General features: G+C 33.5%; 1 protein-coding gene across 5 annotated transcripts in view; it reads left to right on the top strand.

Moving 5' to 3' along the window:
• MAPKAP1 (MAPK associated protein 1) overlaps positions 1–17,834 on the top strand; it is a 338,521-nt gene that overhangs the window by 66,941 nt on the left and 253,746 nt on the right. For 4 of the 5 annotated variants that reach the window (XM_031954304.1, XM_031954300.1, XM_031954302.1 and 1 more), the window contains one exon: positions 2,608–2,756. In XM_031954304.1, the coding sequence (XP_031810164.1) occupies positions 2,608–2,756 (149 nt within the window). The remainder of the gene's footprint in view (positions 1–2,607; positions 2,757–17,834) is intronic. The other variant, XM_031954303.1, reaches the window with a different exon arrangement.

Below are 17,834 nucleotides of genomic sequence, written 5' to 3'. Positions count from 1 at the left end.
GTTTGTTGACTTGACTTAGAATGTTAGATTAGAACCTTTGCTTTTAAAGAAAGGCTTATATAAGCTTTTTTCTAAGATTATTAGGAATGAATACAGGTAGCTCTTATAAATCATAAAGCTGACTTTTTCAGTTAGTCAGAGTTTGTACATCCAAATTAATGTTAGCCTTCAGAATAGTTGACCTTGGTAATTTATACAATTATTATAGTTTACAAAGCATAAAATAAAATCATTCTATTTCTTAGCAAATTCATGAATAATGGTTTTGATTATAGTTCTGTTATGGAGGGTAACTATTTGTTTCCTTATGTAAACCCAAGTATTCTTAAGTTCCACCACTATATCTGAATGTGATCTTAAATTAAATGCCTGCTATGAAGTGTAAGTATAAATTTTCTTTTGTCTTGGAGACTAAAATTCTCGTAAGAAGGAAAGAAAGCTAATTTGAAACTGATTTTTTTTTCTTTTACTCTCAATTTCCATCACATGAAGCTCTCTCTTTCTCTCTCTGGTTAATTTCTTCCTCCCATCTAGTCTATTGTTCCAGTGTAGCTATTGTCTATAACTGAGCTCAGAATGTTCTCATGTATCTTTGTGTCCTTTGATACTTGGTTTCACAATGGCCTTATTTTACCATTTTATCAGTTACTCAGAAGAAGACATAGGATTGTATAATTACAAAAATATGTGGATGACATGAAGCTGGAAATGATTTCTGATACCATGAATGAAAGATTCAGAGTATCAAAAAAGATATCAGTAGGCTAGTTTTCTTGTCCCTGACCTAGTTATAACAAATATAAAATATTTTCTTTGGTTTTGATTGCCACATTTTATGATAGGCTGGAGTAATGATGTGGATGAAAGGTTTTAAATTTATGTCAGGATGCATAAAAGAACTGGTTGTGCTTAATCTGGAGAAGAGCCCATTCAAGCACTATCTTCTACATGAAGCTTTACTGATGCCCTTTGTTAGTGCCTCCTCTACAGTGGAGGTAAGAAAGGAGCACCAGACTTGGGGGACAGCTAATGTGGTACAAAGATGGTGATGGAGTATGAATGTGGCTGGATCAGAGTAGTCATCAGTGAGTCTGAAAACATAAGTAGGAGCCATGTCGTTAAGGACTTTAAAAACAAAACAGAGAAGTTTATATTTGAGCCTAAAACGATATTCTTTAGCAATCTGATGAAAACTAGAAGACCCTTTATCAGAATGTTTTTAAATGCATTCAATAAAATGTATAAGATTATATGGCAAATTACTTATGTAGAAATAAAAGGTGTGTGTGTGTGTGTGTGTGTGTGTTCTGAAAGAGAGAGATAGACAGATAGGCAAGGGACAGGAAAGGGAGAGGGAGAGACCGAGAAAGTCCAGCTAAGCTGGTCTGGAGGAGGAAAAGAGTGAGTTCCCTGTTACTAAAGCTAGTCAGATAAAAGCTGGGCGACTTTTTCTTTGGATTTTATAGATTTCCTCAGGTGGGGTGTGGACGAGGTAAATCTCTGATTACTGATTATGTTGTCTCTTAACTACTGATTATTTGACTTCAAAATATTTATTCTTCCCTATGTACTGGTGGTAGTGGGAGGGTGGAGAGAAAAAGGGTAATCTTGGGAGATTAGGTACATATATTATAGTCCATAAATATAGTAAACAGAGACAAGGGGGAGAGGGAGTGAGTTGTTAATCTCTGAATGAACTTTGAGGACTGCATTGTGATTATTTCTTGGATCTTGTGAAACTAAAGTATGTTTCTGAATATTGCTTTTTCCAGACATAACTTTGTGATATCCTACTGGTTAAAGTTTCTTCTTCAAGCTTCTCCCCATTCAATTTCATTCTATATATAATTGCTAAAAGGATTTTCATTAAGCATGGAACTGGCTATCATTTTCTTCTATTTAGTAAAATTCATTCATTTCCTGTGGTCTCTAGAATGGAATATAAAACTCTACTGTTTAATCTTTAAAACTCTTTAAAACCTAGTACCAACCAACCAACCTATCGAGTCTTTTATATCACTCCCCCTTCTAGACTCTGTCATCCTGTCATCTTGGGCCTCTTGTGGTTCCTCATATATAATGCTACATTTCTTTTGTGGTGGCTTTACACTGGCTGTCCCTCATGCCTACTACCATGCCTACCTAATCTCTTTGACCTGATAGACTACATCTCTTTATGATGTAGTTTAAGCACCCTTTTAAATTTGAAGGTTTTCCTGAATCTCCCAATTGTTAATGTTCTCTCTCCCAAACTACTATATGTTTACTTTGCATTTATTTTGTATATATTTCTATTTGTAAATATTGTATTTATGCTGTTTATAATTATTCTATATATGTACATGTATAGATACATATATATGTATATGTGTTTATATGTGTCCATACATAAACAAACACACATACATTCTTATTGTTTTCCTTAATAAAGTATAAACTTAAGTATTTGTATCCCCAATGCCCAGCACAGTGCCTGGCACAGAGAAGATGCTTAATAAAAGTTTGTTTATTGACTGAGGGTAACATGTACTTTAAAGTACTCAACAAATGTTACTAATTATCATTTTTCGTCATGTAGGCATTCTTTTTCTCCCTTTTCTATCACAGCAGAGGAGCTCAGTTCGTTGTTTGAAAAAAAGAACTTCAAAATCAAGTCTTCAAGTGTGGGAAAGCCGTCACTCCTCTCCGTGCGCCTAGAGCAGTGCCCACTCCAGCTGAATAATCCTTTTAATGAGTATTCCAAATTTGATGGTAAGGTAGGTAAAAGTGATCCCAGTTACTTTTTCATAAATTGGGAAAAAACTGCTTTGATGAATCGTCTGTTTTATTTTGCTGATTGGTTGGACTTCTGAGTTAACAATAAACCCCATGTGGGAATATGTTCTTAAAAAGTATATTTACTCAGTACAGCCTAGGGCAAACATTTAATAATTCTCGGAGGAATTAGTGTTTTGCTATTACTCTGCCAACTTTATGATTACTGATTGTCTGGGACTTAACTGATAAAAACTTAGACTGAGCTCCATGTGTTCTTCTTTTTAGAGGTATAGATATATTATTGTGGCTGTTTTTCTTCATGATCACAGCACTAGCAAGACTAAGCAGCATCTCTGGACCAAGATTTAAGAGACCTGAATTTGAATCCCACTCTTGATAAAGAGCTCTGTGATCCTGAACAGATAACCAATAAACACTATTAAGCACTGCTATGTACCAGATACTGTGCTAAGTACTGGGGATACAAAAAGAGGTAAATAATAATTAAAACAATAATAAATAACAACATAACAAATGATAATCAACAATCATAACAAGTATTTATATAGCACTTTATGATTTACAATATCTCATTCTGTCTTTTGCAAGAACCCTATGAAACAGATATTATTTCCATTTTACAGGTGTAGAAACTGAGACAGAAGTTAAGTGACTTGCTTATGGTCTTCCTGATCCCAGGTCCATTACTCTATTCACTGTGCCATACATATAGCTACTCCGTTTATGGGCCTTGTTCCCTCATATATGAAATGGAGTCTGGATGGTAAAGTTAAAAAAAAAAAAAATTGGATTCAGAGTTAGAAGACTGATTTGAAGCTCAGTGCTACCATTTATTATGATCTTAGGCAAATCACATTACTTTTCATGGTTTTCTCTGTTTCTTCCTCAGTCCAATAATGGGAGTTTTGCTAAATTATTTCTAAGGTCTCTTCTAATTAACATTTTAGGACTTAGATAGTCTTTTAAGACTCCTCAATGTGTCTAATTCAAGAATAGCAGTGTTTCTGCTATTCTTTCTGAACATCAAAATACTATTCAAATGTTTATCATCATCATCATCATTATATAATATTACAACTATCCCATACTACCTTTTTTCAGGGTATGCATGTACTGTGTTCACAGCCCTGAAGAAACCAGAGGGATAGATAAAAGAAGTGTCTGCTAGGTCTCAGTGAACTTATTATTTATTATTAGTATGAGACATCAAAACCAAAAATTATAAAAACTATATTATGGGCCAAGTGTATTAATACCCTTAAATAATTTTGTTGGGTTTTTTTTCCCCTGTTAATTCTCATAACAACAATACCATTCCACTTGTATGAAACTTTAGTTTTCAAAGTACTTTTGTATATCTTATCTTACTTGTACTTTATGACAAAGCTGTGAGATATATAGCATAATTGTTATTATTCTCTTTTTACATATTAGGAAACAGATTCAAATCAGGAAGGAAAAAAAGATTTTAGGTAATTGACAGGTCCAGCTAATTGGGTCCTCATCCCGCAGTCTTTCTATAGTGATAGTAGATTTTAATGACTAGAATTTGGTAGTGTTGTTGGCAGTGGAAAGGGTATTGCATGATCTTGTTTTATTGTCCATCTTTCTTCAATCCGTTTGCTTCCCAATTATTTCCTTATATTGTTCCCTTTTCTGAAGATTTGACTATCTCATGTTTAACTCTGGGAACTCATTTGTATAAAAAGGACAGTGATTAATTTACCTAGCCTGTGAAATGAGTGATACAGTTGTGCTGATTCTTTTGGCCCAGGAATGACTTCTTTAAGAGAAGTATGGCCAATTTTTGTAGATTGGCAGTAATGAGGTGATATTGAGTTGTTATGGGCCAGAACTCTGAAACAAGGATTCTTACAAGGTGTTAAGTCAGCACAATTGATAAGAGAATGGTTATCTAGTTTAGCACGGTGCTTAATAGTTCTCCAATAGTTAGATACATGTACTTAGTGCTTAATATAGTTCTACAAGATTCATACCTGTGATAATGTAATTATAAGAGAGCATATAAGCTGGGAGCCTCAGCCAGAGTCAGAGCTGAGGACTCTCAAATCAAGACGCGGACTGGAGGCTGAAGCACAAGTCCTGGGACGCAGAGCCGGATTCATTCATCCCATCTCACACTACCTTGGTGGCAGGCTTTCCTCCTTAACTTTTCTATTGAAACCAAGACTCCCAAAGGCCTCTAAGAAAGTTAGCCCGGGACCCAGGCAAGAAACTAGATTGTGAAGGAGATAATAAAAGGTTTTGGACTTTAACACCTGGCTATTCTCATGGTGATTACTCAACTGAAACGAAGGCTGATCCTGAGACCTCTGGAAAACCAAGAACTATATTACATTGAGTGACAGCTTATAGTTTGTAGGTATGAGAGAACCTTCTGTTGTCTTTCTGTACTATTAAAATTAATAAATGGTGCAATGCTTTTCTGCCAATTTATTTTTATCCATGCACTTTGTAATTAAGTATAAAAATTTTTTGACAAAAATTGCTCAGAATTCAGAATAGTAATAGCTGATATATATGTGTTTTGCCATGTACCAAGTGTTTTACCTTCCTAATTTCATCTGAGTTCTCAACTGTGTGAGGTATATAATGTAAGTATTATCATGCTCATTTTGTGCACAAGGAAACTGAAGGTCTTCAATATAAAACTCATTTTCCCAGAGCTAAAAAATGTACATATTGGTAGAAAAGCATGCTTGAAAGAGTTCCTAGGGTCATATGACAATGAGAAGGACATTGGATTTAACATTGTCATAGAGTCTGAAATTGCAAGAACAGCTTCTTCTGGTGATCTTTTGACATGCTTCTATGTGACTTCTGGGAAGTTCTTTCCCATCACTGGGCTTCATTTTGCAAAATGAGTATTTCTTCTGATTCCAAATACTGTTAACCAGTTCTGCAGATGATAAGAGCTTGTAGTTTATAAAGTACTAGGGATAGAAAGACAAAAATAGGGATACCCTGCCAGCTAGTAAATCTGTATAAAATGTATGTATCAATGCAACATATGCTAGGGAATGGAAAGACCAAAGTCCATACAGAAAATGTATTTTCATCAGCATTTTCAGCTTAGAAGTTCAAAGTACTGGAGCAGAGGGGGTATAATGCTGGACTTGGAGTTAGGAAAAGACCTGGGTATATTTTGCCATTAGTAGCTGTGTGGCCTTGGCTAAGTCTCTTAAGCTTTCTTAACCTGTTCCTTCCTTTATTAAAAACAAAGGAACTACTGTAGTTAATAAATGGTCAAATAGACTATTTTCAGATGAAGAAATTAAATCCATTTCTAGTCAGATGAAAAAGTGCCCTAAATCATTATTGATTAGAAAAATACAAATTAAAACAATTCTGAGGTACCACCTCACACCTCTCAGATTGGTTAAAATGACAGGAAAAGATAATGATAAATGTTGGAGGGGATATTGGAAAACTAGGACACTAACACATTGTTATCGAGTTGTAAACTGATCTAACCATGCTTGAGAGCAATTTGCAACTATGTCCAAAGAGTTATGAAACTGTATAAGCTTATGAAACTGTATAAGGTCTGTATCCCAAAAAGATCATAAAAGAGGAAAAGGACTGCCATATGCAAAATTATTTGTAGCAGCTCTTTTTGTGGTGGCAAGGAATTAGAAAATGGTGAATAGGCAAACAACTGAATAAGTTATGATATAGGGATGTAACGGAATACTATTGTTCTGTAAGAAATGATGACTAGACTAATTTAAGAAAAGATTGCAAAAATTTGCATGAAGTCATGTTGAGTGAAGTGAACAGAATCAGGAAAATATAGTACACAGTAATAGAAATATTGTTCTATTCTAAATAGAAACAATGTTCTGTTCTAAATAAGATCGATAGACTTAGCTCTTCTCAGCAGTACAGTGATCCAAGATAGTTCCAATAGACTTTTGATGGAAAATGTCATCTGTACTGAGAAAGAACTATGGAGACCGAGCGTGAATCAAAGCATACTATTTCCTCCTGTTTTTTTTTTTTTTGAGGTTTTTCCTTTTTGTTCTGATTTTTTTTTTCTTAACATGTCTCATGGAAATAATGTAAAAAATGTTTGTACATGTATCACTTAAATGAAATTGTTTGCTGTCTTGGGGGACAAGGAGGTAAGGAGAGAGAAAAAAATTTTGGAACTCAAAATCCCTTGAAGAAAAGATAAATATTCCTATGATTTTATGATCTATGTTTTTTAAAGTTTCTTTTAAATCCTAGCAAAGAAAACTTCAAGTTAAAAGTTACAAGCTTTTTGAGTCTTGGATCTATATTTTTAACTGAGTGACCATAGAAAAGTCACTACTCCTTTCTGTTCCTCAATTATATCATTTGCAAAATTTGAAAACTAATACTTATATTATTTGACTTATAAGAATTATTGAGTAACTTATTTTGTAAAAGTTAAATCACTGAGCAAAAAGGAACTGTTCTCATTTTCTAATGACAAAATTCAGTGTATATATCTTAGAGTATGATTCTTCTCCTGGTGATCTCACTAGCACTAAGAGTTCATTTATCTTTGCAGATTACTTCTAAATTTATAAATTTAGTTTTCACCTTTCTTTTAAGCTTTAGTCCCAACATCTGCCTATTGGATAGTTTTACCTGAATGTCCTTTTGACATCTCAAATTTAACACATTCAAAAGAGAAATCATTATCTTTCCCTGAAACCTACCTCTTTTTCAAAATATCTGAGAATGCACCATCATTGGAGTCACCTCTGTTCTTCTCTTTAGAATATTTTTGCTTCTTCACATATGTCTCCTCCCTATTCACTCATCTGATTAAGAATTTTCAGTGACTTATTCTTGACCCTTAAATTTTGGACATCACTACTTAAATGAAGCGCTTAGATATTTCTTTTAGCATAGGGGCACCTTGAAAAAATTATTGACACACTGAGGACACTGAAACAGAGAATTTATGAACTTTTGCTCTTGGGTAAAGCATAAATTCTGCACTTTGGTATTTAAAGCCTTAACTTTCTGTACTATGCCCCTGTTGGTATTTGTGTCCTGCTAATTCATGGATTCCATAAGGATATGAACTTTATCTTATGTAAATTTTTTATCTCACCCAGCACCTTAATAGTGGTGAAAACATAGCCACTTAATAAATCTTTATTGAATTTGTGTGTATGTATGTGTTTCATTGATATAAGTCCCAGATCAAGAAACTCCCTTTGCCAGTGTAGAGTGGCATATTCTTTGCAATTTAGAGTAATAAGATATTTTCCAGTACCATTGAGAGGTTAATTGGTCTTCCCTAGGTTAAAATATATTCAGTTGTGTTAGAGATGGGACTTGAAGACAGGTTTTCCTGGTTGTCAAGCCCACACTTTTTTCACTGCATTATTCTGCTATCTCCCCTTCCCCCTTCACTCGTGTAAGAGTCCATATTTATATAGCTTTTTATATAGAACTTTAATATAATAATGATGAATATGACAATGATGATAACATTTTTATAGTGTCCACTGTATGCCAGATCTTGTGCTAAGTTTTTTTGTTTTTTGTTTTTTACAAATATTATCACTTTGATTTTTAATTTAATTGTGGTAAATAGATGCTATTATTATCCCCATTTTACTAATGAGAACTCAGAGGCGAACAAAAATTAAATGACTTACCCAAGTTATCCAGCTAGTATTACTTAGGCTGGCTTTGAACTCAGACTTTCCTAGCTCACTGTGCCACATAACTGATGCCAACATTATGTTATCTCATTCTTGTGTTATGTACAAAACCTTTTTATTTTGCTACTTTTAAGGCCCACTCTTGAGTGTAGAGGTGTTAGAAGTAATAGAGTAGAAAATATAAAACATGCTTTTTACCTCTGGGAACATATAACAAAATGGCATGTACAATAATAGCTAATGCAGAATAGATTATGGTATGTGAAACAGGCACAAATCTCAAATGTTCATTTTTCCATGGGATGGGGAGGTGTGAAGGATCAGAGATGGCTACGTGAAAGAAGGTGGTATTTGAGCTAAATCTTAAAGCCGAGATTTCAGAAACAAGAACAAGGGATGGAGAAAAGTTGGGTATTATGGAAGGAGAAATTGCATATGTTCTGAGACTTTGGAGAGAAGCTTATCTAGATTGGAATATATAATAATAGATAGAGAGTTATTCCAAAGCATGTGATAAGACCAGGGAGGTAGGATGGCACCAGATTGTGGGAAGCCTTGAATGCCAGAATCAAGAGTAAAGGCTTTATTTGTGATGAAGTAATAAGGAACCTTTAAGGGATTTTGAGTGAGAAAAATCAAAAAGATGATAGAATTTAGTGCTGGGAAGGAATTTTACATAGTAAGTCTAGTTTATCTAGTGTAGTCTAGTTTTCCAATTTTAGAGTTGTAGGAACGAACTGGAGGGTAGAGAATTAAATTACCAGATTTATTGCCCAAATTCACTGAAGAAATCTGTGGATAAAGTTGATACATCTCCTGGTTTATGAGAGACTTAAATGTTAGAATGATTTTGGATATTCCTTGTAAGTGATAGAAAAGTGATAAAGTTTTTGAGCAGAGAAGGGACATGACCAGATTTCTGCATTAGGAAAATTTATTTGGGAGTTTGTCTTGTGTGGGTTTGAGGCAGGAACATTCAAGGCTGTAACAATAGTTACAAAAACAAACATAAAATAGAATGGTGTGACCTATTAATTTCAGGTTTTTTCTCCAGTATTTTGGGGAGAGATGTTAGAAAATTGTAAAAATAATTGACTAAAGTTTCATCATTTTTTCTTTTCATTGTCCCTTTCTGTAGAGTGCTAAAAAGTGAAAGCAAAAAGATTAAGGGACAACTCCTAAAAAAACCCAAAACAACAACAATAACAACCTCTCCTTTTCCAAACCAAGATAATGTTATCTTATTAAACAGTAGATACTTGATTTGATTGTGTTTCTTTCAAGGGCTGTGGATTTTTATTAATGATATGTGATATAATAGGAATTTGTTTCAATTACAGGATTCTAGCTCATCATTTGAGAATATAATTTCTGGAATAATTAGTAAGTGATAATGCTTTGATACCAACAGAATAGTGTGGCTCTCTTTTAATATCATATTCCAGAATTTTCATTATGGCATTAGACTTAAGATTGTGAATTCTGCTTAGTATTATCTAATCCCAGCAGAGTTAGAGGGAGGTATAAAAATAACATTAAGGATATAGTATTTACATTGAAGATGTTTTTGACACTCCTGACACCAGAAGTATATTTTTGACCTAATTAATGATGCACTGTGGTCTGCCTCAGTCTCTGGTTGTCAATTGATTAAGGAGTCCTTCTTTATCGATAAATCTGTCTTACAAAGTGATAGCATTTTATTTATTATGCACATTCGACTGGTGATGTACAGTTAAATCCTTGTTCTGATCAGTTTTTTAATATTGATGTGTTTGGTTACTGTAGAAAGTGGCTAATATTTGAAGGATATTGTACTGTACATACTAAATTAACCTTTTAAAAATCTTTATGAAATTCCTTGATACAAGAGTCAGGGACACTGAAGTAATTAATTGAGAATTGTACTGGAACTGAGTCTTTAACCTAGAAATTAAAATGACTATTCAAGTAATACAAAATGATCAAATTAACATTTTGGAGATTGGGTAATAATAGGATTATATTAGTCTGATAGCCAACGCCATTGCTTTCTTTATTGTTAAGAACATGTCAGCCCTTTGATAATAAAGACTTTTCCAGAAAGGTCTACTTTCTTGCCTTAATAATATCCTGATTGATTTTTGCCATCAATCATTCTAAGTTCACTACTAAATCTTTGTTACTATTCTAACAAAATTTTTTTTTCTTATTACTTGCATAGAAAGTTGTTAGAAATCTGCCTGTTCTTAGAGCCCTCTTTGACATGTTCTTGTCTTAAAAACTAAGGTTTTTGAGTCAAATTGGGCTGAAATATTTAAAATGGTTCTTACAAACCTATATGTGTACTTTTTTGGGCATATATTCATAATGTTTTTCTGGGGAATAGCACATGCCTTATTTACATAATTAACTATGCTGCATGAGTCTCTGGGGTAAATGATACCTTATTGGGGAGAGAAGAGGACAGGGAAGAGTTTGGGGTCTAATTAAACATGCTTTATAAAAAACTACTCAATTATGTATTTCCTCAAGAGATTGTAGCTGTGGTAAAACTGAAAACTTAAGAGAAGGAGAAAAGGGTCCTGGAAACATGATGACTTAGAAAGGGCTTGGTTTTATGCCTGCGATTCTACAAATTGCCTATTAATTCAAAATATATATGCCTTTATAAAACTATAGTGGCAGCATTAGTAGAATGGAAGGATATTGATTTCGGAGTCAGAAGCTTTGGGTGCAAAAGTTGCTCCTAATGTTTTTTACTTTGTGATCTAAGGCAAATCTTTTACCATTCCTGAATCCCAATTTAGCACTTATAAAATGAAAGGTATTTGGAGAAAGGGATCCGAGATTCTTTCTACATCTCTGATCTCATAATTTTTCAGTAATTTTTTTAAGGCAAAATTGAGAAAGGATTTAATGTTTATGGTTTAGATGTATGGCTCTTTGTAATGTTGAAAATGTTATTTTCTCCAGTGATTTATTAACTATTAGTATTTATTCATTTCTATTGTGCATTATGCCTTACAATCATTATCTCATTTTCATAGATTGAAGAACCAAGGATAACAGTGTGAATTTAACTTTAACTTGGTTATTTTATCTAGAACTCTGTAATTTGAAAGTTTTTCATTCTATATAGTTTAGAGTTTTAGTAATCAGCATCATGACATATATTAAAATATTGTTCTTAAATTTTTACAGACCAGTATTACATCCTAGCAGTTGTAGGTAACAGTTTTGTCTGTGATAAAGCTCTAGTTCCATTACATTTTGTCATATTAACAAGAATATTTTGAGTTTTGTAGTTTCACTTTGGAAAATTGTTGACTATTCTATTATGAGAAAGAGTGAGCTTTTGATGTATAATTTTAGTCATAGGGTTCTGTTTAGAAATCCTCATAGGTGTCTTGTAGGTGGCCTATAGATGCTAAATTTATGTAGTGTTCAATGATGTTTTGTTTCATGTTTTTTACTTTTTCTTTGTATAATCTTCACTGATCACTAGGTCTGAGCTCTTTATAGCTAACTCTTTACATATTTTGATGGTTGATCTGGTCTTGAATTGTCATCATAAAACTTTTGATTTCATAAAAAAATCTGTTTCCCTCAGCCATAAATGATGATTTTTATGTAGATATATTGTTCACTTTATATGGATGACACTCATATAATGCTTTTTAAGTCTATAATTATGTACTTATTTTTTATCATTTTGTTATCATCATTGGTATTAATAATTATTGTGGTTATATCATTGGTAAATTATTGATGTTATATATCTCAAGCTGTCTCTGATCTGAGAACTGGGTTACAGATAGGTTCAAGGTTGGTTCTAGTGTTAATACTTGAAAAAATTTTAGAATTTTAACTAGCATGGGCTCTTCCATCATCAGCACAGACTTAGTGTAGTCAATTTTATGAGTTGCTACAGCCAAAAGAAAATCTAATTCATAGAATAAGAAAATATTAGAACTGCAGGGACCTTAGAAATTATTTAATCTACTTTTTTATTTATTTATTTATTTTTTGACACTGTGGCCCAGGGAGGGAAAGTTATAGCCTACAGTCATAACTTTTAGCAGAGCTGACCTTTGAATCTGGATCTTCTGATTTTTTGACCCTTCTAATGTCAGGGTCTAAGGGAGTAGTAGGTACAGGGATATCAGGGAACCATAAAGGATCATCTATTTTGGCATCAGTTTTTTAATACAAATCATATCTTCCTTTTCTCCTATCATTGATTTATTTTAATCATTAGTGTATTATATTTACTTTATATCTTAGTGTTTACAAAACTCTTTTGTATTTATCTCCTGTTAAATCTCATAACTGTTTTGTGGAAGTAAATAATTGAAGAATAATTATTTCCATTTTACAAATATGGAAATTGAGTGCCGGAGAAATTAAGTGATTTAAGATCACAGGACTACAGTCTCTGTGAGATTCATTTCTTACCAGAACTGGCAAGTTAATAGAAGCATAGATTTAGAGCCTGAAAAGTAACTTATGGATCATTTAGTCCAACCTTCATATTTTATAGATGCAGAAACAATGCCTGAGAAATTAAAAAGAACTTGCTCATGACCACATAAGTAGTAAGTGACAGAACTGGGATCTGACTCAAAATTCTCTGGTTCTAAGTTTAGTCTTTCACTACACCAAAGTTTTTTATTACACACTGTGGTCAAACTCCATTGATAGATATATTCACTGATCTTATCCACAAATGCTTATTGAAACTCCAGCATAATTGGTATAGACTACAGTGCTTTTCTGCATGATAGGGTTGCAAAGAAGTAGATATAGTCTCTGACCTTGATCATCTTAAAATGTAGTTGAGATTAGGTGATTCATGTAAGTCATGACCTCATTTCTTTAAAAATTACTGAATTGTGAAGATGGACAAATATTAAAATTATTGAAAACAGTATACTGGAAAGATTAAGTCCAGAGAGATAATTCTATAACATAATGTAGGAGAAGCTGTAGGCTTTGGAAGAAACTGTCTTGAAAAAAGAGGGGAGAAAAACCAAGAACAAAAGGGGAGATCTTTTAAGCAGAATTTTTTTTTTAAAAGCCTAAATTATCAGAGTAGCAATCAATACAAAGAACACGCAATTGGAAGTCAAATGTTGAGGGTATGAGCTTACTAGTTAGTTGTGGACCATGGCCAGACTGCTTCTCTTTTCTGGGGTTGAATTCCTTTAAAATAATATAATGGGAATTAAATCATCATTGAAGATCTTTGTAGGTTTGACAATGAATTTCAATAAAGAAATAATCATTAACCATCCAATTCTTCTGTGTTCTAAGATGCCTCTTAGCTTTAACTTTTAGAGTTAGTGTGCTGGAATAGAAAGACCTGTGTGATAGTGAGCAAGTCACTTGTTATCTCTCAGCTTACAGAGGAGATGTAAAGTAAATGGGTTGACTTTAATGATCTCTAATGCTTTTTCCAGCTATAAATTGATTATCTGATGAACATTGTCTGTTCTAGGTCCCCCTTGATCTCTAAATGTTCTGTATTCTAAGGTTCCTCCTAACTCTTAGCATAAAATCACCATTGATTTTATCACTTGTTATCATTTTGGATATTGCCTGAGCTGAAATAACTGATTTAGATAGTATTAAATTCTTAAACATTAAGGAGAAGACTTGTCTGATAAATCTCACAAAATTCATGTAAGATTTGGAAAGTATGATTGTGATTATGTGAAGTTATTAAGAATCTTAACATTTTTCTGTTAGTAACTGTTTTAACAATGAAGCTGCAGCAAGCATTGGGGGAAGGGATAATTCATGAGCGCTAATTGCTTGGCTGTTAATTTTCATAAGTGTTGATAGAAGCAGTTCCTTAAATTAAACTTTGTTTAAAATGTATCAGGGGAAATATTCCACAATGTCGGGCCTGAAGTGAAAATTAATATGAATGCTGTGGCAATTAACACATACTGGTTAATAGCTTTTAGCAGCATTTTGGGATGATAGTCCTTAAATACATTTTTGCATGCTGCTCTTGTTTCAGTATTGTTCCAGTGTATGTCTGGATAATTATGAACAAATGTTTTCCACAATCATTGACATTAACTAGCTCTCCTCAAAGAAAGTAGATAAAAACTAGTGTAGAACAACATGTAGCTACGGGGTAGCATTGAAAATACTTAAAATGTCAGAGAATTTAAATTTAACGAAATTGCTCACCAAGTAAAATGCTCCTCACATGGATTCTGAGTATTTATCATTTCAACAGGACTGTAATTTTTTCCTATTATGTTTCCTTATTGTGAGTTGTGGCCATTGGGGGAGTTTTGTTGTCTTTGTCCCTTTCTTCTCTCCTACTCCCTCCAGCAGATTTCATGTGGAAAAGGGATTTGGAGGATTGCTTTTGTCCTTGACAGGCAGAACTTAGAGTGATATGAGGAGTGAGGTGTAGAGAAGATGATTGCAAAGAGACAGATTTAGGCTCAATATAAAGAAAAACTTCCTAATATCTGTAGCTGTCCAAAATTTGGACTGAGTTGCTTCAAAGGAGGTACTCATCATTATTATAGTAACAGTTCACCTTCCTATGACTTTTTAAGGTTTACAAAAACTTCTAAGTCAGGCACTAAGTTTAGTAGTTCAGGTGTTTCCTTCATTTTTGAGGTAAGAAAACTGAGGTCCAGAGGGATTAAAGTGAATTTTTCAAGATAATATTACTCTTAACTATTGAAACTGAAATTTGAACACAGGGTTTTTGACTTTTAAGCCCAATTGCTCTTTGCACCATATTAGGATCACAGAATTTCACGGTGGAAAAGAAGTTTAGATGCCATTTAGTTCAACATATTCCAGAACAAATAAACTCCTCTATAACAATCCCAACAGGGATAATTTAACTTTTTTTTTTTTTTGAGAAACTTCTAGTTAGAGAGATGCATACTGCCCTTGGAATTAAGAACTGTATTTAGTACAAATACCATTCTCATTTAATAAATATATGCTTAGTCAAGCAAAACAAATTCCCTCATTAGCCATATTCAAAATGTATATCTTCGTTTGTACCTTTAGACCATCACTTTTCTGTAAGAAGGAAGGATATTTCGTTATGGATTCTCTGGAATTGTACGGGGGTCATTGAAGTTGATCAGAATTCTTAGGTCAAAGATTTATAAATTCTGCTGGCTTCAATTGACTTTGTATGTAACTCAGACAATAATTTTGAGGAAGGCAGTCAGATAAATAGCTTATTACAGAAGAGCCAAGAAGAATGAGGGTAGGAGAGAAAGAATAAAAATTAACAAAGTGAGTGAGCTAACAAAGAACTAAGAAAAGGAAAAGCAATTTCAGAATGGTTTCTTTAAGGAGTTCACAGAAAATTGGGACCACATTCTAGTCTTACACATATTTGAATAAAACTTCTCACTATGGTATGTTCAACAAATAGTTATCCAGTCTTTGTTTGAACTAGAAATTTGTAATGGGAAACCTCCTGCTTTCTATTCTATTTTTAGATAGCTCTAATTGTTAGGGGAAATATTTTTTTTTTTTCTGAGACTTAAATTTATTTGCTTGCAATCATACATTGCTCCTTGACTCACTGTTGGGACCAAACAAAACAAATCTAATACCTTTTTCACATTACAGCCTTCAAATACATGAAGATAAATCCCACAGGTCTATTCTTTTACAGGTTAAATATTCCTAATTATTTCAACCTAACTTCACATGTCATGAACTTGAAGCCCTTCGCTATCTTGATTTCCTTCAACTGAATGCATTCTGGCATTTCAACATCCTAAAAATATAGCACTTGGAACTAAACTCCATATAGTGAGACTATTTCCTCTCTTGTCCTGGATATTTTAAATTTTTTTGAATGTAGTTATAGATTGCCTTGGCTTTGTCTCACATTGAGTTTACATTCCATAAAACCACAGATCTTTTTCAGGTGAACAGTTAATTATCTAACCACAGTTCTTCTGTTTTGTTCTTAGGATATTGACTTTAAACCAAATCATCTTTATAAACTTTATACCTTTTAAATTTCATTTTGTTAAATTCAGCCAAGTTTTTCTAGTCTTTTTGAATTCCAACTCTTTATCATTTAGGATGTTAACTTTGGGAAGTTCAGTTCATTGTACCACCTGCCAGGTTGATATTGAGCCAGTATTGTCTATCACATATCATTCCATCTTTTCTATAAATAGCATGAGAGATTTTATCAAATGGTATGCTAAGTCTACCATTTCAGTAATATTGTCATAAAAGGAAATGAAGTTAGTGTAGTGTGACCATTTCTTGGTGAAGTCACAATGGCTGTTGAGGTCTGTTGTTGCAATTGAAAAAAGATTTATAGAAAATTTATTTTAACCATTCATTGCTAAAAAGGAAAAAAATGGTGCTATTTATTCTGCATGTGTGAGGGCAGGTGACAAGACTTCATTGTAGATGCTTAAGCGAATATGCAGAGGAGGATGGTAGAGGAAACACTTGCTTATTAAAATGAAGTGATAGCTGACAAGTCTTAAACTAAGTAGCTGCACCGAATACTAGATAACCTCTCAAACTGAAGAGTGTAGAATAGGAAGTGGCTACAACCAGCAATGTTAGCAGAGATCCTAAAGTCCATGATAATCTTGGATTCAGGAGGCAGAAATAAAACCACAAAGGTCAAAAGAGAGGCACTTTCAGGATCTGACATATCATTGAATAAGGCTCTTGCCAGTTCAGTGGGTAGACTCTAGGGTCTCTTATCAGGGTAGGAAGTAGACATTGGACTGGTTGATTTATAATGTCCCTTCTAGCTCAATCTGTTATCTCATGAGCCTGTACCCCGGTTGCTGAAGGATCCTGGAATAGGCTAAGGTCTATCTAGGAAGGAATTGGGTATTATCAAGTGAGTCTGATCTTTTTCCAGCCTTTGAAATCACAAACAGTTAAGCCTCAATCAAGAAACTAAAAATTTTTACCCTGCAAGTTTCTAGGTGTAAAGAAGATTACAGATATAAGTGATTCCTGAAAAGGAACAGGGTAGTCAGAATTGTAGTGCCAAACAGGAGGAGGGAGTATAGCTAATAGTCTGTCAAAAAACACTTCTCTGAGAAAAATGGTTTTCTGGCCCATTGTATGTCCTTTGTGACCATAGTTTCCTTTTTTAAACTCTCTATTTAATAATATGTTTTAGAATTTCATCCAGAATTGAAGTTAACTTACTGGCCTATAGTTTTATTACTATATTCTCTTCCTGACTTTGAAGATCAGAACATTTCATCTTTTCCAGTTCTATCCAAACTCTTTCAATCTCCAATCTTCACAGTTTTTCAAAGATAGCTGATAGTGACTTAGCAAAACACCTAACAATCCTGATGGTGTAACTCAGAAGTGCTAAACTCTCAGCTGGCTGGTGGCCTGCATCAGAGTGCC

Source organism: Sarcophilus harrisii, chromosome 2 (genome assembly GCF_902635505.1).
Source record: "Sarcophilus harrisii chromosome 2, mSarHar1.11, whole genome shotgun sequence".
Classification (NCBI taxonomy): domain Eukaryota; kingdom Metazoa; phylum Chordata; class Mammalia; order Dasyuromorphia; family Dasyuridae; genus Sarcophilus; species Sarcophilus harrisii.
Note: the sequence above shows the minus strand (reverse complement) of the source record. Positions and strands in the feature narration are given on the sequence as shown.